Source organism: Anopheles ziemanni, chromosome 3, assembly GCF_943734765.1.
Source record: "Anopheles ziemanni chromosome 3, idAnoZiCoDA_A2_x.2, whole genome shotgun sequence".
NCBI lineage: Eukaryota > Metazoa > Arthropoda > Insecta > Diptera > Culicidae > Anopheles > Anopheles ziemanni.
Window position 1 is genome coordinate 76,158,177 of NC_080706.1, and position 22,379 is coordinate 76,180,555.

Below are 22,379 nucleotides of genomic sequence, written 5' to 3' on the forward strand. Positions count from 1 at the left end.
GCACAGTACCTCAATATGCTACTTAACGAATCTGAACTGAACAGAGTTGGATGCATAATCCGTACATTTTGAATGTGGAGACAAACATTGAAACATTCTGCATTGGGTTATATGGGGCAGAATGCACCGCTATTAATGGTAGATAAAACCGTCGTTTTCCAAACTTATTCAGTATGGCAATGTATCGACTAAATTAATTAAAATTACGTATTTGGCATACCCAACTCACTCATTATTAATTTTAGCAATGTCATGTTGAAATATATGATGTAAAGTTCATTGTAAGAAAATAAACTTTTATTTAGATTTTCTTTTAGATTTTTTTTTTCTGAGAAAGCCTTTTTAGTAATGGAATTATGGATACTCAAAAACATTGACCACGATAAATAGATCTATTGAAAAAATATCGACGGAGTTCAACCTGTCCCACGATCTGGACCATTTTGCCCAACAATCGACTCCTTGTAAAGAGTGGTCTTAAAATTTGTCGTTTCGACAACAATCTGGGAGTTTTAACGTCGCTTCATTTGTGTTTTTTTTTGTTATAAAAGAGAGGGTAGAAAATCGATCTTTGAAAGTTTGAGACATTTTTCCTGAATGAACTGTAAGAAATGAATGTTGTTCGCTTAAGAGCCACATTTGCCTCACATTACCTTACCATTTAATGGAAGTTACAAATTAATTTCTTAAAGAAGTCTTCATGCCCCAATGCAAATTGCTTATGATAGAGCTTCTTTCTTGAAGATTTTATTACTTGTGCTTTCAGGTTATGCTTAGAATTTTCTGCCGCTAAACTTATTGAAAAAACGAAAGAACCTTACTTTTCCACAATAGAACAAAATTGTAAAAACAAAAAAAACAAATCAGAGAACTATTATAAGAGAATAACTCAACTATTAAAATAAAGAAGATATCGTAGTATCAGAACCTTTGTAAGTCGAAATCCATAATATACATATTTCAACAAAGCAAAATAAGGTGTAAGCGCAACACGAAATTATTCGTTATGATACTTTATTCTACATTAACAACTGTACATCTTAGCCCCAGAACGGCTTCTTGTGCTCCTTCTTCAGGAGAACAGTGAACGGAACTGGCTTCTCGACGTACACGGGTTCCTTCACGTATACCGGGTAGGGCTTATCGACATGAACTGCGTACGTTCCATAGTTGTGCTGATTCTCGTACCCGTAGGATTCATACGACTCCTGTTGGGGAGATTCCACCTCATAAAGTCCACGCTTCTCCTTCGTCTTTTCGTCAGTTGGTGCCGCGTTGGCGATGCCCAGAGCCACAAAGAATACGATGAACGCCTGTAGAGTGTTGGAACCTTTAGACTCTGATAGTTAAAAGAGCTTTGTAATGCGTCTTACCTTCATGTCTGCCTACTGGTGGGATGTACTGCACGTTTGAAGGATCACAACTGAATGATGCACTGCTATCCACATGTCGGGGCTTTTATATATCCAGTGCTCATGCGGCGAAGTCAGATATTGTGACTTCTCCATATCGCCATGTTCCATTTTTTCCTTACGTACCGGCAAAATATATCACACCATCGATGCGTTTAGAAATTTCGTATTGCATGTTCCTTTTTTTCATATGTTATAAAAATTACATCAATGAAATTTATCAAATCTATGCTGTTTTACAAGTTACCGTTACACCTCGTAAACCATAACCCACTTTTTAAATTATCAACCTTGTTTTGTTAAACAATGCTTGTGGGCTTTTCAAATCAATATCATTCTCTATTGGACAAACAACATTCTTTAATATTCATTATTGATTTGTTGTGAAATCATTTTGAAATGACGCAACATATAATTTAGTACAAAATTTAAATAACAATAAATAAAAAGAAAAATATTTCACGACTTACAGTTCAGGTAATACACATCATATTCAATCTAGATTATTTTACAGCGCATCGATGTTGTCGTCAAATCATATCCACCTGAACAATTCAGTGTCCGTTTTAACACGAAGAAACATATAACGTGGAAAAAATGTGTATATCTAACCAAAAAGCTACAATGTTTAATGCTAAATTTTGTATGCATTATTCCGTATCCCAGTATGTTTTCAAGCACCAAAACAATCTTGAAGCTTCCGATTTGATGCCTGATTCGGTTTGTTTCGTTGAGACATGTCTAATTCGTGCAGAAACATCATAGTGTAAATGCATTCGAGAAGCAGGATAGTATGGACCAAATTATCAATAATATCTTCTTTTAATATGACAAAGTTGGTTGAAATTCCAGGTGAAATAATTTAAGCGATAAAATGATACACTTGCGTTCTTCCGTATACATTACACTGAGTATACTTACAAAAATGTCAAAATGCTGAACTTGACGTCCCCCTCTATTTGTCCGATAAGTGTGTAAACCAAAAACAAAACAATCATATGAAATGCAAAAGAACCCCAATTGTGCTGCCACCATTTCAAATCAAGCTTCATACATTTGACAAAATAAGAAACGGTGCCTATTTCATAATTCTCAACGTATGAAATTGATTCTAATTACTAACGCATGCTCAAATTAATTTTCAATATTTTATTCTACATTAACAACTGTACATCTTAGCCCCAGAACGGCTTCTTGTGCTCCTTCTTCAGGAGAACAGTGAACGGAACTGGCTTCTCGACGTACACGGGTTCCTTCACGTACACCGGGTAGGGCTTATCGACATGAACTGCGTACGGCTTCGGGACCTCGACGTATTCCTTCTGGTAGACTGTGTACTCGACTGGGACCTTCACTTCCACTGGGTATGGACGGTCTACGTGGACTGGGACCTTCTTCTCGACGTACACTGGGACCTTCTTCTCGACGTACACCGGGACCTTCTTCTCGACCTCAACTGTGTACGGGACCTTGACTTCCACTGGAACGTGCTTCTTGACCTCAACTGGATATGGAACTGGGACCTTCTCCGTGATGACCTGTTTCACCTCCTTCTGGACGTGATCGTTGCCATAGAAGCCGTGGTTCTCCAGATTTTCATTGCCGTAGTATCCATGGTTTTGCTGATTCTCGTACCCGTAGGATTCATACGACTCCTGTTTGGGAGATTCCACCTCATAAAGTCCACGCTTCTCCTTCGTCTTTTCGTCAGTTGGTGCCGCGTTGGCGATGGCCAGAGCCACAAAGAATACGATGAACGCCTGTAGAGTGTTGGAACCTTTAGACTCTGATAGTTAAAAGAGCTTTGTAATGCGTCTTACCTTCATGTCTGCCTACTGGTTGGATGTACTGCACGTCTGAAGGATCACAACTGAATGATGATTTACCCAAGCCAGCTGGCCGTTTTATATCGCGAAACCTCGAAGCATCAACTATTTCCCATCTTCGCCTTGCTATCTCTTACTGTTGCCAACTAGAGAAATTCCGAAAATTGATCATGTGTAACGTACATCACAAGCACATAACGAAGAAACCATTGTAAACGTAAGCCATATTGTATCTTAAGAGCGTCGTCTAAATGCGGGACCAGTTTGATATAACCTGAAGATATTTGTAAATCAGTACAAGTTGACATTTGGACTTGATTTAATGTTACATGTACAAAAAGAAAATTCGAATCTGCGACTCAGTTTTGCTGTAGTAGTAGGATAGATGTTTACATTGTTTACCAGGGTTTCATGCACTTCTCTTCTCGGATATTCGAGGGATTACTTATGATTGACGAGAATAATAAAAAAAATTGCATTATTTTTTCATTTAAACAAACGAAATATGTATGGAGAACTTTGTGTCATATGTTTGAAAAACTCAAAGCTTGATAACAATTTTAGGGATGTATGTAGATGAACTAGCCAAGCAAATTATTCTTAAACTGATATAAAAATGATCTTTTCTGCTCCTAAAATAAATTGGAAGCTGAATGATAAAATTTCAAATTTGCGATAATTTAATTGTATCAAAAAGAGCTTCAATTTGCAGCACTAAGACACAGTTTTACATTACAGACAATTCTTAAACTTCATAAAAACGAGACAAAGCATCACTGTTCAAAGTTACCGAAGATGAAATTGAATGCGTTGTACTATTTTTTCAAAAACCTGTTCGAAGTAGTTACAAACGCTCGAAACGGATGTTAAAACGTATTTAATAACCAGCTGAATTTAGAAAATACGCATAAAGTTGAAAACGTACGTCTTTTGAAGTAAGAACTAATCCATTTAATTTTCAAAAGTTTAAGAATGCCCATCACCAGTAATAAGTATGGTTCTTTAAAAAATATATATATCTACTATATTATAGTTAGTTTACGGTAAACCTATGATAATTTTTACTTCATCAAAAATTGTACCAATGGAATAATATATCAAACATTTCGACTGGAGTGTATCATGGTGGCCAGTCTAATATGAAGGTCAGCTATTGATATGCAAAATGAATAACAATTAGATAGAAAGCATAAGTGATCGACTTCAAAGTTTCTCACACTACATAACATTAAGAACGGACTATAAAACAAAGATTTACATTTCTAAATCAGTTCCGTAACATTCATAGTAAATTACATGGATCAAGAATCACATCAAAAAGATTTTCAGTTTTCATTGTTTATTTCATCAGTTCTGTACATCGTCAATACTGCATCTTAACCCCAGAACGGCTTCTTGTGGTGTTCCTTGATGTGAACCGTCACTGGGACCTGCTTCTCGACGTACACGGGCTCCTTCACGTACACCGGGTAGGGCTTATCGACATGAACTGCGTACGGCTTCGGGACCTCGACGTATTCCTTCTTGTAGACTGGGACATGGACTGGGACCTTTACTTCCACTGGGTATGGGCGGTCAACGTGAACTGGGACCTTCTTCTCGACGTACACTGGGACCTTCTTCTCGACGTACACCGGGACCTTCTTCTCGACCTCAACTGGGTACGGGACCTTGACCTCCACTGGGACGTGCTTCTCGACCTCAACTGGGTACGGGACTGGGACCTTCTTCGTGATGACCTGTTTCACCTCCTTCTGGACGTAGTCGTTGCCATAGTATCCATGGTTGTGCTGGGTCTCGTAGCCGTAGGTCTCGAACGACTCCTGTTGGGAAGATCCCAGCTCATACAGTCCACGTTTCTCCTTCTTGGAATCGTTGATTGCACCCGCGCTGGCGATGGCCAAAGCCATAGAGAATACGATGAACGCCTGTAATGGCACGATTACACTCATGAAATTTGAAAAACGATATTGAATATCTTCACATTGTATCTTACCTTCATGTCTGCCTACTGGTTTGATATACTGCACGTCTGAAGGATCACAACTGAATGATAATCTGCGGCCGCTGCCTTCGTTTTATATGATCCAACCGGAGTAACATAACGGATATAAAACACCGTGGTAGGTCAAATTGCAACGCTCTTTTTGGTTTCTTCTTTCACCATCCGCTGTAACATTCGTACGTGAGAGACAAAAATCAATCTTGCGTGAATCAAAACGTATATGAAAGCTTGGTTACAATATCTCCGCCATATGTGCCATATCTTCCACAACATGGAAAAGTTTGATAGCACATGCTGACAGAGGATCATTCACTGAAAAAGTCGTTTTTTACAACTAGTCATTGTCTGATGCATACGTGTAATGAGATCATCGCATTATTGTCAGCATACATGCCTTTCATATTTCTTCACTCTGCGATATTATAATACCCTATAGAGCTTGAGAAAACACGATGTATGTTATCAATCTACCAGAGTTTTGTTAGTTTCGTATTTAAATACATTCTTCACATCGAAAACCTAGCCTCGTATTTGAAGTAGGAAAATTAATACTGCTGACGAAGTAAGGCACAGCAACTATGCATAAGTTTAATTCATTAGGTTAAGTTAAGATGTTTATTCAAGAACAACATCACGGCGCTTGTTTATATCGAAATACCCTGTATGTCTAAGCAACATTTTGCTTTCTTTGAATGATGGATGAATTTTGATAGTTTCCGTTATTGCTACAAACACATGTACTGCATGTTAACAAATGTTAAGGTAATTATCTTTACAGATTTGTACATCCAGTTTAATAAATTTTTTGTAAATTTTAAAATCTCACCATTGAAAAATATTGCTCAGTACGTAAAAAAAATAAAATAAATAGGAAATTACAGCAAATATACCCACAAAAACTGTATCTAACATAAAAAACGTTTTTTCGGCGGGTTTGTTAAAAACTTTAGCTTATTATGAACATGATATTACAAAAGTAAATACACATCCATGTAGCGTAGTAACTAATTACCAACACAATAAAACAACATGTTATAAACTATATTTAACTTTAGGACACTGAGTTTGCTTTTCTCTTCCGAGACCCGGACCCCCTCCCCAGTACGAGAGGACTGACTATCCAAGTACACATTGGGTAAAAGTCTCGTGAGCCCTTAACGGGCAGGCATGATCAATAAGGTCGTTACACCAAGAAGAAGAAGAACTTGATTGTCATGTATACCTCCATGTTAGTTTCTCATGTGCGCTGCAATATTGCATAAGCTTCCAATGAAAATAATACCAGAAGAAAAACTTCGACATCTTGAATTAAATTACAGAACTTTTATTAAACTTATTACATTAAACAAAGTTTTCTCTTAAAACAAGCCCCACGATGGCTTCTTGTGGTGTTCCTTGATGTGAACCGTCACTGGCACATATTTTTCAACATATACGGGTTGCTTCACGTACACCGGGTAGGGCTTATCGACATGAACTGCGTACGGCTTCGGGACCTCGACGTATTCCTTCTGGTAGACTGGGACATGGACTGGGACCTTCACCTCCACCGGGTACGGGCGATCCACATGGACCGGGACCTTCTTCTCGACGTACACTGGGACCTTCTTCTCCACCACAACTGGGACCTCCTTCTCGACCTGCACCGGGTACGGGACCTTCACCTCCACCGGAACATGATTTTGAACTTCGACCGGATACGGTACTTGTTTTGTGACGATTTCGTTCACTGCCTCTTCTGGGAAGCCGTTGCTATAGTGGCCGTAGTGCTGATCGTAATCGTAATGCTCGTACGACTGTTGATGTTCCTGGTAATCTTCCGCCGATTCAGTTGTCTTTTGAGGAGGGTGACCCATGACTGCAGCATCATTCACGAGGAGCATGACAATCGCTGCAAGTAGGAACTTTGAACACAAACCCGACGATCCATCAAAATACTCTGGTTAACGCGTGGTATGTTAGACTTACCTTCATTGTTGTCACTAGTTGTGCTTTACCGAAGATGACGATAAGACTGATCGAAAGCGATCGTTGCTGCCAATATATATGGTTCAGTTTCTACTTGTTGAACTTTCACTGCAAATTCACTTTCATCAAAACACGATTGTATAACTTCTGCGTTATGCCTGTTTGTGGAACAATAATTGATTACAATTTCTTTTATTGCAAGCCTCACAGATAATTCGCCAAACACACACTCTCATCTTTTATTAACGTATAATTTTTACCAGACCGATTTCTAATTGATTTGGGTGAATTTCTAACGTTTTTCAGTTTCACAAATTTGAAAAGGCACAACTGAAGATGATTTTTACAAAAGTATAAATTAAATCCGAAAAAGCACCTAATTTAATTTGAAGTGGTTTTAACAACAGCAACAGTGATTGTTGATATACATTATAACTATCATCCTTCTTTTCAACATAAAACATATCACTATCAACAATACATATCACCGTAATATAACACCACGCAATGAACCTTCCACAGACATTCATGTAAGTACAAGGAACATCCAGGCTATTAAAACAGTACACATCAATGGATGCCACAAAACACCTTACATAATTTTAGTAAAAACTAAAGGTTAGTAACAACATCTCTTAAAATATTTATGCATGCTATGTCATATTTGTTCGCTTCCATCATTACTCTGAAACTTGCAATACCCTTGGCACAGCAAGCCCTAAAATAATCACGTTTATTTCTAAGTTCTAATTTCTAATTCAGTTCCATTTTTTCAGATTTGAACTTATGTTCCTCACATTTGTTGAAATCGGGGAGTGCGCGACAGCCAAGCGGTTATGGTGGATAGAAAATTGGCAAACGAACGCCGAGAAGTGGTTTCGAATCCCAACCGGGATCGGAACCTCCCCCGTATGAGAGGACTGCCGTACCCAAAGGAGAAAAGTCAACTAAACCCTTGATGGGGTAGGCACAACGGAGGAAGGTCGTTGCCCCAAAGATGATGAAGAAGAAATCGTGTAAACGGTCATTTTTAAGATTGTTCTTGATTAACAAAAAAAGTCAAAGAGTTCAATAACAATATCCTGTACACGTTTCACAAAAGTTTAACTTATTTTCGAAGAAAAATCTCCAGAAATCTCCAGATTCACTTCCATGGTAAGCTTAGGCACATTTGGTAGCCCAACTCATCTCCTGTTAGATTTAAGGGTGATTCCATCTATTTATAGACAAAATTACAAACAACTTCTCTATGTTCAATCTTCTTAAGCGATTGATCTTCCGATGATGATGATGATGATGATGAGTCCCACCTCCTACTCCAACACAGGTTTGAGAATGGCGTAGTTATCATAAGATATTTGTTATAAACTAAACAATCGAGTGGTAGCTACAAAAACGATGAGTAAAATCACTTGTTTGTTCAACAGATGAAGTCACAAATTATCCCAAATTGAATGAAATTTTTAAAAAACACATACACACCACATGAACTACTTTCATCAATTAACGGGGTTTATTTTTGGCATCATTCATTTCGTACAGGTCTTGACTTCAACAGCAGCTTAACCCCAGAACGGCTTCTTGTGGTGTTCCTTGATTTGGACCGTCACCGGAACCTGCTTCTCGACGTACACGGGCTGCTTCACGTACACTGGATAAGGCTTCTCCACATGAACTGCGTACGGCTTCGGAACTTCAACGTACTCCTTCTTGTAGACTGGGACATGGACTGGGACCTTCACTTCCACCGGGTATGGGCGGTCGACATGGACCGGGACCTTCTTCTCAACGTACACCGGAACCTTCTTCTCCACAACGTACGGGACTTCCTTCTCGACCTTCACCGGGTAAGGGACCTTTACTGGGACGGCGACGTGCTTCTCGACCTCGACTGGGTACGGAACTGGGACCTTCTTCGTGATGACGTGCTTCACCTCCTTTTCGTACCCGAGCCCGTAGTTGTCATAGCCGTAGTTATCATACGACTCTTCGAACAGGCCGCGCTTCTCCTTCTTGGTATCATCGACTTCCGCCGCACAAGCGATGGCCAGAGCCACGGTGAACACAATGAACGCCTGTCGATAAGAGATAAAAATTGTCCAGCCTTTATACTGCAATCCACAGAAAACCCCATGATCAATCCTACCTTCATGTTTGCCTTTCCAATGTTTGATGTGCGAGCGTCTACCGTCTGCTTGCTGTTGCTACGAACGATCGTGATCGAATGATGCTTATCCGTCGACAGTGCGGTGCATTTATAGTGAGCGTTTTCCGCGATTGTAACGCTTAGAAACTCCAAGGAAAACTCTTGCTTTTTATTATCTCTGTCTCTCCAGCTTACACATTTTCGCATTTTTATAGGCACCAAAAAAGAAGGAGAATCAACCAACCGTAAAAGCTAAAGGTCTATCGATGCGTACATGGCAAGCTGGTTTCGAGGTTGCCATCGCTTTGTAATTCATAACATTGATTTTTTATAGCATTGCCAAACTTCCTGAAACAACAAAACATCCTCTCGTCGCAATCAAAGCTTTATCGGACACATATCTTTTAGAAACGTAGATCATCGATATTGGTGCATTAAAAGCTTTGTTGCGTGGAAACATTGACATTCGCACAGCTCGAACTAGCAATAAGTTTTAACCAAAGTGACAATAGTTCGTTAAAAAAAATTGTATCAAATCACATATCCTAATTTCATTACGCTAGTTTGAGTTATTCAAAGATATCGCTAATGTTCAACCCAAGGGTAAGCATCTCAGCTCAAGATAAGTAAAACTGGGGTGAAAGTCGTAAAGAGAATATCGTAGACATACCATATTCTTTATGAAGTTTGATTTCAGCTGAAAAACATTTCATAGTAAATGAAACTGATTGCTGCAACGAATATTATTACCAGAGCTTTCTTAGCTACCGGGTCGTACTAAATCGTAAGCGTACTGTATAAAGATGTTTGCTGCTGAAACTAAACCAAAACGTATATTTGAGCAAAACAGTATTTGGCAGTGCAATCTGAGACACCAAATTTAACCCAGAATGTTGTTTTTAATTATAGTTCTTTGCGTTGGGTTAATATCTTTAATATGTGCATGATCATCTCTTAAACACATGATCTACACAAATAAATATGTCTAAAATCAGAATCATACCAAAATATGTTTTTTTGATGAGATGAAGAAGAGATGGATGATGTTAAGGCAATAAATAACAAAAGTATCTTAATTTTTTAACATTTGTGTTACATCATTAACAATATCAGATTTCATTAATCTATCCGAATTTGGCAAAAGGCCTAACCCCAGAACGGTTTTATGTGGTGTTCCGTGTTAAAATCAGAATCATACCAAAGTATAGCTATCTTTACTAGTGTCATAGTAGTGAACAGTAGAATATCTTATACATGTTATGCGAATTAAAACAAAGGTATCTTAATTTTTTACATTTATTTTACATCATCAACAAAAACAGATTCCTTGGACCTATCCACATTCGAAAAAAGGCTTAACCCCAGAACGGCTTCTTGTGGTGTTCCTTGATGTGAACCGTCACTGGGACCTGCTTCTCGACGTACACGGGCTGCTTCACGTACACTGGATAAGGCTTCTCCACATGAACTGCGTACGGCTTCGGGACCTCGACGTATTCCTTCTTGTAGACTGGGACATGGACTGGGACCTTTACTTCCACTGGGTATGGGCGATCGACATGGACTGGGACCTTCTTCTCAATGTACACTGGGACCTTCTTCTCCACGACAAATGGCACCTCCTTCTCGACCTTCACCGGGTAGGGGACCTTCACCTCCACTGGGACGTGTTTCTCGACCTCAACTGGGTACGGGACTGGGACCTTCTTGGTGATGACCTCCTTCTTGGTGTAACCATAGTTGAGTGGTTCATGATGGTTGTAGCTTTCGTACGATTCGAGTCCCGATTCTAGTTCATACAGTCCACGCTTCTCCTTCTTAGAATCGTCGAGTTTCGCAGCGCTAGCAATGGCCAGAGCCATAGAGAACACGATGAACGCCTGTGAGCAGAAACCAACATTAGTATTCCATCAATGGTCGGAAATCTTCAGGTCTTCCTTTGCTATCTTACCTTCATGGTAGCCTTTCCTTGTTTTACGCGGTGCCTTGTGTGAACAACTGCTCCGTGCAACGGTCGACTGTTGGATGATGATTAAACTAAGACCCTACCAATGCTTTTATAGTTCCAGCTGATCTCTCGGATTCAGTGCTAGCTCGACGTTTGCCATAAAAGAAAATCCTCACCCTCCTCATCCGACACGCACCGGTGGCGTTACGCGATGTGGGGCCGAAATGCACACGGGATGGCACTTTAGCTCATCTTTATCCACATCTCTCACACCCTCATCTTTAGCCACGTAACACGGCCCAAAACGTAGTCGTAATGGAACAATTTGCAACGCGGCCACTTTTACCAGCGGGGCGTGTAAAATATGAAAAGCCAATGCTGATTTTGAAGGTCATCGTTTTGCTAACCATCGTACCAAGTTATGCGGTCAACTGTCTACCGGAATTTTCTCAGAAAATAATTTCATTAAAAAAGTGTGCTGCTGAACCAAAAATTATCCATTTCATGTTTTCAATTTTCTTGTCGAGTATCTATTATCGTTTCATTTTTGTGACAATCGAAACCTAGTCTGAAATCTGGATTGACGTCCTCAGTGCTAATTAAAAAGAATCATATAGTAAATACTTCTAAACATAGTAAATGTTATAATCTATACATGCAAAATAGTATTAGCCCAAGTCAATGTTTCTTCTTCTTGGCGTAACGACCTCTTAGTCATGCCTGCCCGTTAAGGGCTTACGAGACTTGTTTCCCTGTTGTACATGGATAGTCAGTCGCTCTAGTACAGGGGAGGATCCGGTCTCGGTTGGGATTCGAGCCCACGCTGTCGAGGTGGTGAGCCCCGGCGCTCATGGGCCGATTTTCTAACCGGCTCTACCGCTCGGCTGTCGCGGACCCCCATGTCAATGTTTATGTGGGTCGATATCTCAATAGTAATAATTGTAATGATAAGTCTCGTACTGGTGCAGTGTCATACATATTTTATTTGCACCAAAAACATTAATGGAAATTCAATCAACAGAAACATCATATAGGATAGGACCTATATGCAATCATTTTTTTCTGCTCGCAAAAATTTATTTGCATCATGGTATCGGGAAAATCTAATAGAATATAAGATACAATTTAACTCTAACGCTTTCAACATGCATCAATAATATTAATCTTCAACAATCTTCGTAACATTATCTTTTTTAACAACCCTTTTCCGAATAAAAGACATCGTATAAAAATCGACATTCGACAGATTTAGAAATCTGTATTGCGATGACAGGTTGTATAGAGTTGTCCCAACTTGTCGTAACACTAAATATAAATGCATCACAAGCAGATGTTGAATAACAAGAAGTTGCAGTATAAAGCACCAAATATCACACTCCATGTGAGAAACATTTGGGTATGAAATTCTTTTAGTCAAATCGATAGCCTTATAATCCACATTTTTAAAAGAAAAACAAATTGTCAAACGAAAAAATATAGAAAAGTCAACGATCCGTTATCAAACTAACTTATACCAATAAAACCATATTCGTTCCATATTTGCTTCCATTAAATATCAACCTAAAAAACATATTCAGTTTTCATTATTTATTTCATCAGTTCTGTACATCGTCAATACTGCATCTTAACCCCAGAACGGCTTCTTGTGGTGTTCCTTGATGTGAACCGTCACTGGGACCTGCTTCTCGACGTACACGGGCTCCTTCACGTACACCGGGTAGGGCTTATCGACATGAACTGCGTACGGCTTCGGGACCTCGACGTATTCCTTCTTGTAGACTGGGACATGGACTGGGACCTTTACTTCCACTGGGTATGGGCGGTCAACGTGAACTGGGACCTTCTTCTCGACGTACACTGGGACCTTCTTCTCGACGTACACCGGGACCTTCTTCTCGACCTCAACTGGGTACGGGACCTTAACCTCCACTGGGACGTGCTTCTCGACCTCAACTGGGTACGGAACTGGGACCTTCTTCGTGATAACCTGTTTCACCTCCTTCTGGACGTAGTCATTGCCATAGTATCCATGGTTGTGCTGGGTCTCGTAGCCGTAGGTCTCGAACGACTCCTGTTGGGAAGATCCCAGCTCATACAGTCCACGTTTCTCCTTCTTGGAATCGGCGATTGCACCCGCGCTGGCGATGGCCAGAGCCATAGAGAATACGATGAACGCCTGTAATGTCACAGTTACTCTCAATAAATAAAAAAAAACGATGTTGAATATCTTCACATTGTATCTTACCTTCATGTCTGCCTACTGGTTTGATGTACTGCACGTTTGAAGGATCACAACTGAATGATGATCTGTCGAGGAGGACTTTCTTTTATATATCACACACTTTTTAAACTGTATAAATTATCATCAATTCGCCTTTTCTCCATCAGTTCATCTGACGTCATACTGCAATCTGACGTGACCCAAGCGTCTCATCATCGTAATGAACACATACTTATACACTTGTTAGAAACACTTTTCGTTCCTAACGCAGGCTGTCAATTCGGGTCAGAAAAGATAGCCCGATCGATAGTGGATGTGTCCAAAAATGGACCGTCGCCAATCAGCTGACTAGCCACCGGGATCGTAGGATCGATGACCCCTGAGGTCGACCGTCGAAGTCATAAATAAAGCACCTTTGGGTAAAAATGGGCAGTCGCGATAAAAATTGAAGTAAAGTAAAGGCTAGATTTTTTATTCGCTCCAGTAAGCGTCGCCACTAACTTGTATTCGTTTTTGTTCGCGCTCCTTAGGATGATTCCTGACAAAACTATTTATTAAAGGTCGATATATTTTATTTTGGTTTAACTTATATTGAGAAATATTATTAAAGCTAAGATCAGTATTTCTTGTAATATCTGCACTACTTTGTCAAATTCAAATATGATGTAAAATTAAAAACCATGCAATCAATAGTTGTTTATGTTTATGTTTATGTTTATTACAAAAGTTAGTAAACAAAGATATTTTTTTTATTTCAATAATTTTCTTTCCCATTGCCTAAGATGGTTGGTTATGCCAAATTATATGTTTTAAATGTTGTTTAGTTGATTTAAAAAATATCGAGTTTAAACTTCTTAGGCATAATCTCTTCGATTTTACCTTTCCACTAAGGGTACCCGCCTTTCCCTTTGCTGGTTTTACGTTGATAGTCAGTCACAGAGGAAGGTTCGATTATAGGTGGGACTGAAACCTAGCCTCCGAGAAGGTGCCGTTGCGTTTTTCTGGACCAATGGTTTATACGAAACAATTCATATGATCCTGATCTATTGATTAACGTATATTTGATGCAACAATTTAAAACATTGAAGTCACTCTTGTCTGTTGACCATTTCATGCAAAAAAATAATGTGCGAGTTCAATAAAATTTATTGAATAGGCATCGCATTAGTTATAATTACCTTTGACTAAGTAGAATATAACACAATAAATTCACTTTTCTTTTTTCTTTTGAAATGTTGCTTTTATAGATTTGGTTCATCCTTGTGGACAGTTATGAAGCACATCACTTGTTATCCTCATGAAAACTATGAAAAAATATCAATATAAACATTTACAGAAAAGCAAAACTACCCATACACGAAAAATTGTTTTGTTCAATAGTTATTATAATTATTTAATTATTTAATAAGGCAATGTTTTGGAAAAAACATAATCATAACATGAAAATAGTTCCAATAAGCAATACAAATGCTATTGTTTTATTTATTTGATTCTATGCCGTATAGAGAATAGAAGTGCTAGAATTAAAAAGTGGTTATACAATTATACTCAAAAACAAAGTTCCTCTGCTGAAGGAAAACTTGACACTAATTCATTTGAAATATTTTTTGATATCATTGAATATGAGGTATAATTAATTTACGATTGATTGGAAAAGCTAATTACTGAAGCGGGCAAGATATTTTCATGTAATCCCCAAAGTAGCTCGTCCATTCGGAAACCGTAAATGAGGATGTAGAACAGTTTACGAAATTATTTTTTCATTATTTATTTCATCAGTTTTGAATATCGTCAATACTGCATCTTAACCCCAGAACGGCTTCTTGTGGTGTTCCTTGATGTGAACCGTCACTGGGACCTGCTTCTCGACGTACACGGGCTCCTTCACGTACACCGGGTAGGGCTTATCGACATGAACTGCGTACGGCTTCGGGACCTCGACGTATTCCTTCTTGTAGACTGGGACATGGACTGGGACCTTAACTTCCACCGGGTACGGACGATCGACATGGACCGGGACCTTCTTCTCGACGTACACTGGGACCTTCTTCTCGACGTACACCGGGACCTTCTTCTCGACCTCAACTGGGTACGGGACCTTAACCTCCACTGGGACGTGCTTCTCGACCTCGACTGGGTACGGAACTGGGACCTTCTTCGTGATGACCTGTTTCACCTCCTTCTGGACATAGTCATTGCCATAGTATCCATGGTTGTGCTGGGTCTCGTAGCCGTAGGTCTCGAACGACTCCTGTTGGGAAGATCCCAGCTCATACAGTCCACGTTTCTCCTTCTTGGAATCGTTGATTGCACCCGCGCTGGCGATGGCCAGAGCCATAGAGAATACGATGAACGCCTGTAATGCCAGAGTCGATTCCGTTAGACTAATGGAGCTCAAAAACGATGTTATACGAATATCTTCACGTTGTATCTTACCTTCATGTCTGCCTAGTGTTTGATGTACTGCACGTTTGAAGGATCAACACTGAATGATAGGCTACCGTCGAAGACTCCGTTTTATATCACAAAATTTCATGTTAACTGTATAAATTATCACCAATTCGCCTTTTGCCCATCTACGCATCTGAAGTTATGGAGAAAGTCGATCTTGCGTGACCCAAACTGCATACAACGGCTAATCGCGGTGAGGAACACAACTACTGCATTTTTTACGTAAAAGTCTAGACTCTAGACGTTTTAGCGCAATTTTACACGTTCGATTACATATATTGTCGAAGTTATCATTGATAAATGTTATTGGTTATTGGATGAATATTTCTTATTTTATCTTTGCTATTTCGTCAATTTTACACATGAACTGAAATAAAATCATAAAATTTACGCACTCAAAAAAGTCCCAAATCAAATCGTTCAAATCGGCCAAAGAAGTTCTGTTTACATTCTGTAATTTCTATTCCATTTCCTAAGATGATTATTATCCAAGTCTTGGAACCGCTGTAACACATCACACATCAGTGGAGCTGGACAAATAAAAACTCGAAAGACGCTCCTTCAATCGTGCCTTCTTTTTCAGATAAGAATATTTTGGTTATACTGTATGCGTGATAATGTTTGCACCATCGTTTAAATCTGGGATGATGATTTCAGAAATCGATAACGTACATACGGAAGTCAACACCTGGATTTTAAGTAAGTATGTTATGCGTATAAAAAACAGTACGGCCAGCAATCAAATGATATATTTAATAAATTTGGCCATACCAAAGTCTGTACTCAGTACTGGTTATAGAAACGACTGATATTTTTGGGGGAAGGACCTGTGGTCAGCATATAGCACATGTAATAAAGGTTAAGGTCATCCAGCAACATACATAACATAAACTTCATCCAGCCACAACAGCAAGCCTCGAACAATCATTGACCCACACTTGGAGAGATATTGATTAAAGTTACATTTTAAGGACCTGTTGTGCAATTCGAAAGCCTGTGGAGTCTCCAATGGCTAAAAATGCCCTCTCGTTAAATTTTTAGCATCGTTAAAGACTGTGAGACATCGTAATAAAAGAGAAATATCAAAAATAAATTCGTAAACATTTGTTTACATCTTTAAATCACTGAACTGGTGCAAACATTGCAAACTACGATACATGTATAAAACACACCATTTTTAACGTTTTTTTAATGTAAGTACATTATCGAATAAAAATAGTGGAATTGAAAGCACGTTGAACATCGACACAACATTAATAGATTATATTATTTATCCAAATAGAAAATCCCAAATACAATCTATTAACGATACATGTGGTGTTATCAACGCAAACATCTGATTAGTTTAGTGTAGTAAGCATCTTATATAATCTAAAAATCATCTGCTAGAACGAAAGCTAAATATTTAATATAACTATATCTTGTTGTTCTTTGATTTTCCCCATACTGTCATTAAATAAACTACGACCTCTAATGATTCTCTTTGCTTTTTAACCAGCAGTTACATTATTTCGATTATCTCCCCGGATTGATTCTTAGTTTATATAAACATGAAAACTTGAAAGTTAAAACTTCATACCAAATTACAGAATATTTTTAATACTGAAAAGAAGGCCAAGACAAAATCAACATTGATGGAGACCGGAGAACGTGAAGAACAAATCAATTTGATTTGATTGGTTTGAATGTAATTTGACTGTATAAACTGTACTGTATTTTAGTGCAAAACAAGAGCAATATAAGTGTGAAACAAATAATTATTTTCAGTTTTCATCATTTATTTCATCAGTTCTGTATATCGTCAATACTGCATCTTAACCCCAGAACGGCTTCTTGTGGTGTTCCTTGATGTGAACCGTCACAGGGACCTGCTTCTCGACGTACACGGGCTCCTTAACGTACACCGGGTAGGGCTTATCGACATGAACTGCGTACGGCTTCGGGACCTCGACGTATTCCTTCTTGTAGACTGGGACATGGACTGGGACTTTCACTTCCACTGGGTATGGGCGATCGACATGGACCGGGACCTTCTTCTCGACGTACACTGGGACCTTCTTCTCGACGTACACCGGGACCTTCTTCTCGACCTCAACTGGGTACGGGACCTTGACCTCCACTGGGACGTGCTTCTCGACCTCGACTGGGTACGGAACTGGAACCTTCTTCGTGATGACCTGTTTCACCTGCTTCTGAACATGGTCGTTGGCGTAATATCCATGGTTGAGTGGAGTCTCGTAGCCGTAGGACTCGTAAGACTCTTGTCCCAGCTCATACAGTCCACGTTTCTCCTTCTTCGGTTCTTCGTTTGCAATTACGCTGGTAATGGCCAGGGCCACAAAGAATACGATGAACGCCTGCAAAGAAGATTTTTCTATCCGTAAATCTCAAGATACCTCGTTAGCCTTCAATAATGACTTACCTTCATGTTTGCCTACTGGTTGGATGTACTATACGTTTGAAGGATCACAACTGAATGATGATCTGTCGACTCTGCCTCCGCTTTATATCTGTGCAACGGTGCATTCAGTAGCGGCCGCAACGGGTCAAGCAACATGATAGGGCAAAAAGTGATAGGTCAAGACGCTAGTTTTGACATTGAGCGGCAACTGTTGCGGCCACATTCCGAACGTATCAAAAATCAATGTTCCATGACTCAAGGCGTAGTTTCTAACACTCTGTCCAACGTAGCACGGTTAATTTATTACATGTCGTAAATTCCTCAGTCGCCGGAAAGTTGTGGAGTGCCGATTTTAATTTACAGCTAAATTCACCGAAACAGAACTTGTAATCTTCGGGAAACAAATAATTATAACGCAAAAAAATAAGTAGAAGATATGTAGAACTTGGCCCAAAAACTATGGAACGTGTTGATCAGCCAAGTTCCCGGGATCCCTTATCAGTAAGCAGACATGAAGAAATATATCCGTAGCAACAAATTGCATGTCCACAGTGAATTGATGATGATGATGATGAATTCGGCTCGATAAAGTATTAAAATTTACCAAAAAGCTATAAAACCAAAATCAACACCTCCCGGTCTCAAGCTTAGTTTTAAATTGTATTTTTTTTTATAAACAGAGAATAATTGAGTTATAACATATCGTAAATTCCTTTTCTATTAACGGAATAGAGAACTTAAACCTAGTCTTGTCTACAAACAATACATGGACGACTTTCACCAGTTCACCATTTTTGTCTCAAAATCGTGAGACATAAATAATTCCAATACGTGGGATATTTTTATAGAAGTATTCGATGTGTGTTAAGAAATTCTCAATTCATCAATTTAATTTCAAAAGTTGGAAAATGAACATTTAGTTCCTCTTTCAAAACAGACACTTGTTTGTGATTAAAACAGTCTTTGATCAAAATGCGGAACCGGTTGAGACAATTGAACATAAAAAGGCATTTTTCAACCATAAAAACTGATTTCTCAAGCGCGAAATTCCGGATCCTTGTTTCGGATTGCGGACGCGACAAAATAAGTACCTAAATTATGACAACGACTTGCGAGGAGCAGCAGAGGGGTTTATTTTATTTCGCTCTTATTTATACGTTTCTAGGGCGGAATGTGTGACTAGTGGTTGAATCAATAGTTAAGTAAGTAGTAAGGATAACCAGCTAGTGTAAACGTCGAATCGTATGCCTACAAAGAGCAAACGCTGATGCATATTGTAAAATCAGCAAATGCGCATTAGACACCTATTGGCGGGTGGTATATTAGATGTCGATGATTAGCTTCATATGAAGCTACACTACATACGATGTAGTGCAATGAATGCAGTTTGGCACTAATCCAAGAGATTCGAACTCTCATTCGAACATTCTTGTGCGGTGTTTCCTCACGCTATTCCCCGAGCACCCTCTCTATATTGTTTGTATAAAATCAGTAGAGCGATCATATATTAACAAGAGTAATTTAATAAGTTTATATACAAAAAAGAAAAACCATCTTTTACTAAAAGAAAAATTGTATTTTGAAGCATAAGCAAAAGGATCCAAATATAAACATGATATCGACAACATTGGTCATGATAGTTAAGATTGACTTAAGTTCATAGTTGTAAACTATGTATAACACTTGTATATATACATCGTTTAAGCGAATATAATCATTTTCAGAGAGGTTAAAAGTTGAAAAGAACATCACCGGAAGCATTTTTAACCCCACAGTGGCTTCTGCTCGTAGGAACCGTGGTACACCGTCGATGGGACCGTCTTGTGAACGTAATGTGGCTGCTTCACGTACACCGGGTAGGGCTTCTCAACCTCCACCGGGTAGGGCTTGGCCACCTCAACCACCTGCTTGTGGTAGACCGGAACCTTCACCGGGACCTTTACCGGCACGGGATACGGACGATCGACGTGCACCGGAACCTTCTTCTCGATGTACACCGGAACCTTCTTCTCCACCACAACTGGGACCTCCTTCTCGACATGCACAGGATACGGGACCTTCACCTCCACTGGGACGTGCTTCTCGACCGCCACCGGATACGGCACGGCAACCTTCTTCGTAACCGTAACATGGTTCGTCACCTGGCGATCGTAGTCATTGCCGTAGTAGAGACCCTCTCCACCGTAGTACTGCTCGTAGCCATTGTTCAGCTCCACGATGCCCCGTTTTTCCTTCTTCTCTTCCGACTTGTCTGACGGAACAGGCGAACACATGCCGACGGCCAACAGAACCGAAAGAACGATGAAAACCTTGCCAAAAAAGTACAACGAGTTTGAAGTTATTGAGCTGCTAAATCCAAACCAAAATATTTCTATGATTTTCTCACCTTCATTTTTAGGCTTCGACTTGGCTTGATGCTCTTCAGATGGCTAACAGTTGACTGATGATGTTCATCGAATGATTGGACGTATTTATATATCGTTGCCCCGGTCATCGGGGTTTCCTTGGTTTTTAGGATCACCTTCACCAACGTCAATTGCATTCCATTCGAAATCTACCATTGTTTCTCCACCACGCCTCAAGCCTCGCTTGACGGTTGGTCAAGCTGGGCACCGGTTGTGTTACAACGATTAAAGTGCACGATAGTCGTTTCCGTATCAGACACTGAGGCTAGAAAAGTTTGAAATGATAATTTCCATCGTTTCCAGTGGCCTCTTTGAAGGATTTTCGAAACGTCTATATGAGTCATAGTAACGATGTTTTAGTAGAGCAGTGATGGGCAATAGAAGTGATTATGAACCTTCACAATCAATGCTCACAATCAATCAAACACCAAAAAACGCCTTCATTACAGCAACGAGGATAAATAACCAATTGAATTGAAAATATCACCAGCAAAGAAATTGTGCTTGACACACAAAAATAAAAAAAAACTCACACTCCATTCAAAAGCTAAAAAAATCGATTAATTTACCGTTCAGCATTGGATATTTTCGTTATATAATATTTATCGTTTTCCCTTTATAGAAATGGTTTAATGCAAACAGTTGAGAAAAACACTTAAATTGGAAAGCTGTAAACATTGGAACCGTACACATTCACGATCGACCCAAAACCAAACAGATGAAAAACACAAAGCAACCAAAAGATATGAAGAATATATTATGATAAAACTAGAATTCATAGCCTGAAGCCGAAACTTAACCACAACACAAATCTCCATTTCACCCGAAAGGACCTGCTTCCTAAATCACGCCACCCACACTTCAATCCCAGCGTGTTCTTGGGGCAAATATTATTCAAATTCTTGACACGTTCTTCGTCACCCATAAACCGATGACTTCGCATTAACCGAACCGTCCATATCGCTGGGTCAAACGCGAGCAAAAACCCAGCACGTGTAATAGGGATTAGTGAAAATTGGGCATTGTATTGATTTTTCCAGCCGGCGGACAGAGTGCCAATAAAATCCGGTAACAAATAAAAGACAAATGCGACCACAACCGAAACGAACCACGGCTGCACAGATAAAACCAATATTTCGAAGCTAGAAATGCTCCTTCTTTTTGCGCAAGTACAAATAAGGCAAGCAAGTGGTAGGAAGGATAAGTGAGAGTGGAATAGTGAGAAATGAAAATCATGAGTAGGAATATGATGTCCAAATTCATATGACACATGTGAAGCGTACGAAACATATTCGTTCTGAACGACGAACGATATCAAACATGTCCAATTAATATTCAATGCACAATATTTTTTCGATCAATGAAGAAGTAATATTTGTAAATCAATATTTATTTACAATAACAAGAAAAAGAGCAAATCTTCTAAACCTCAATAGTTTTATCGACAATTCACAAGTCGAAACTAATATAAATTACTCAATTTTAAGAACCTTATTCCAATCAATGCGTAAACAACACTTCATCCTTGTTGGGTGTGAATAAAAACAAAATTTTACAAATTAATCAATCAACCTACAAAAACCATTTTTTTATTCA

The 22,379-nt window shown here is 39.2% G+C and overlaps 7 protein-coding genes across 7 annotated transcripts; all 7 read right to left on the reverse strand.

Moving 5' to 3' along the window:
* Positions 1-2,587: 2,587 nt before the first annotated feature.
* Positions 2,588-3,238, reverse strand: LOC131285494 (titin-like). The gene is made up of 2 exons (XM_058314351.1): positions 3,233-3,238; positions 2,588-3,172 (listed from the first exon to the last, which is right to left on the reverse strand). The coding sequence occupies exons 1-2, from the start codon at positions 3,236-3,238 to the stop codon at positions 2,588-2,590; spliced, it is 591 nt and encodes a 196-aa protein (XP_058170334.1).
* Positions 3,239-4,614: 1,376 nt separating this feature from the next.
* LOC131285495 (titin-like) lies at positions 4,615-5,240 on the reverse strand. The gene is made up of 2 exons (XM_058314352.1): positions 5,235-5,240; positions 4,615-5,166 (listed from the first exon to the last, which is right to left on the reverse strand). Exons 1-2 carry the CDS (start codon positions 5,238-5,240, stop codon positions 4,615-4,617), a joined length of 558 nt encoding a protein of 185 aa, XP_058170335.1.
* Positions 5,241-6,601: 1,361 nt separating this feature from the next.
* On the reverse strand, positions 6,602-7,217 carry LOC131285496 (uncharacterized). The gene is made up of 2 exons (XM_058314353.1): positions 7,212-7,217; positions 6,602-7,147 (listed from the first exon to the last, which is right to left on the reverse strand). The coding sequence occupies exons 1-2, from the start codon at positions 7,215-7,217 to the stop codon at positions 6,602-6,604; spliced, it is 552 nt and encodes a 183-aa protein (XP_058170336.1).
* A 1,556-nt stretch (positions 7,218-8,773) lies between these two features.
* LOC131285497 (uncharacterized) lies at positions 8,774-9,564 on the reverse strand. The gene is made up of 2 exons (XM_058314354.1): positions 9,358-9,564; positions 8,774-9,286 (listed from the first exon to the last, which is right to left on the reverse strand). The coding sequence occupies exons 1-2, from the start codon at positions 9,562-9,564 to the stop codon at positions 8,774-8,776; spliced, it is 720 nt and encodes a 239-aa protein (XP_058170337.1).
* Positions 9,565-10,712: 1,148 nt separating this feature from the next.
* Positions 10,713-13,556, reverse strand: LOC131285498 (mantle protein-like). Its single transcript, XM_058314355.1, has 3 exons — positions 13,551-13,556; positions 12,978-13,481; positions 10,713-11,078 (listed from the first exon to the last, which is right to left on the reverse strand). The coding sequence occupies exons 1-3, from the start codon at positions 13,554-13,556 to the stop codon at positions 10,713-10,715; spliced, it is 876 nt and encodes a 291-aa protein (XP_058170338.1).
* Positions 13,557-15,330: 1,774 nt separating this feature from the next.
* LOC131285499 (titin-like) lies at positions 15,331-15,968 on the reverse strand. Its single transcript, XM_058314356.1, has 2 exons — positions 15,963-15,968; positions 15,331-15,882 (listed from the first exon to the last, which is right to left on the reverse strand). The coding sequence occupies exons 1-2, from the start codon at positions 15,966-15,968 to the stop codon at positions 15,331-15,333; spliced, it is 558 nt and encodes a 185-aa protein (XP_058170339.1).
* A 1,823-nt stretch (positions 15,969-17,791) lies between these two features.
* Positions 17,792-20,872, reverse strand: LOC131285500 (titin-like). The gene is made up of 3 exons (XM_058314358.1): positions 20,765-20,872; positions 20,147-20,687; positions 17,792-18,351 (listed from the first exon to the last, which is right to left on the reverse strand). Exons 1-3 carry the CDS (start codon positions 20,870-20,872, stop codon positions 17,792-17,794), a joined length of 1,209 nt encoding a protein of 402 aa, XP_058170341.1.
* Between the last annotated feature and the right edge of the window lie 1,507 nt (positions 20,873-22,379).

Coding starts and splice junctions, on each gene's coding strand:
- LOC131285497 (XM_058314354.1), bottom strand. CDS start 9,564: ATGCGAAAATGTGTAAGCTGGAGAGACAGAGATAATAAAAAGCAAGAG. Junction 9,287..9,357: donor TTGGAAAGGCAAACATGAAG/GTAGGATTGATC, acceptor TCTTATCGACAG/GCGTTCATTGTGTTCACCGT.
- LOC131285498 (XM_058314355.1), bottom strand. Junction 11,079..12,977: donor ACGTCGAGAAGCAGGTCCCA/GTGACGGTTCAC, acceptor TACACCAAGAAG/GAGGTCATCACCAAGAAGGT.
- LOC131285500 (XM_058314358.1), bottom strand. CDS start 20,872: ATGACCGGGGCAACGATATATAAATACGTCCAATCATTCGATGAACAT. Junction 20,688..20,764: donor GTCGAAGCCTAAAAATGAAG/GTGAGAAAATCA, acceptor TTTTTTGGCAAG/GTTTTCATCGTTCTTTCGGT. Junction 18,352..20,146: donor CGAGCAGAAGCCACTGTGGG/GTTAAAAATGCT, acceptor ATTTACGGATAG/AAAAATCTTCTTTGCAGGCG.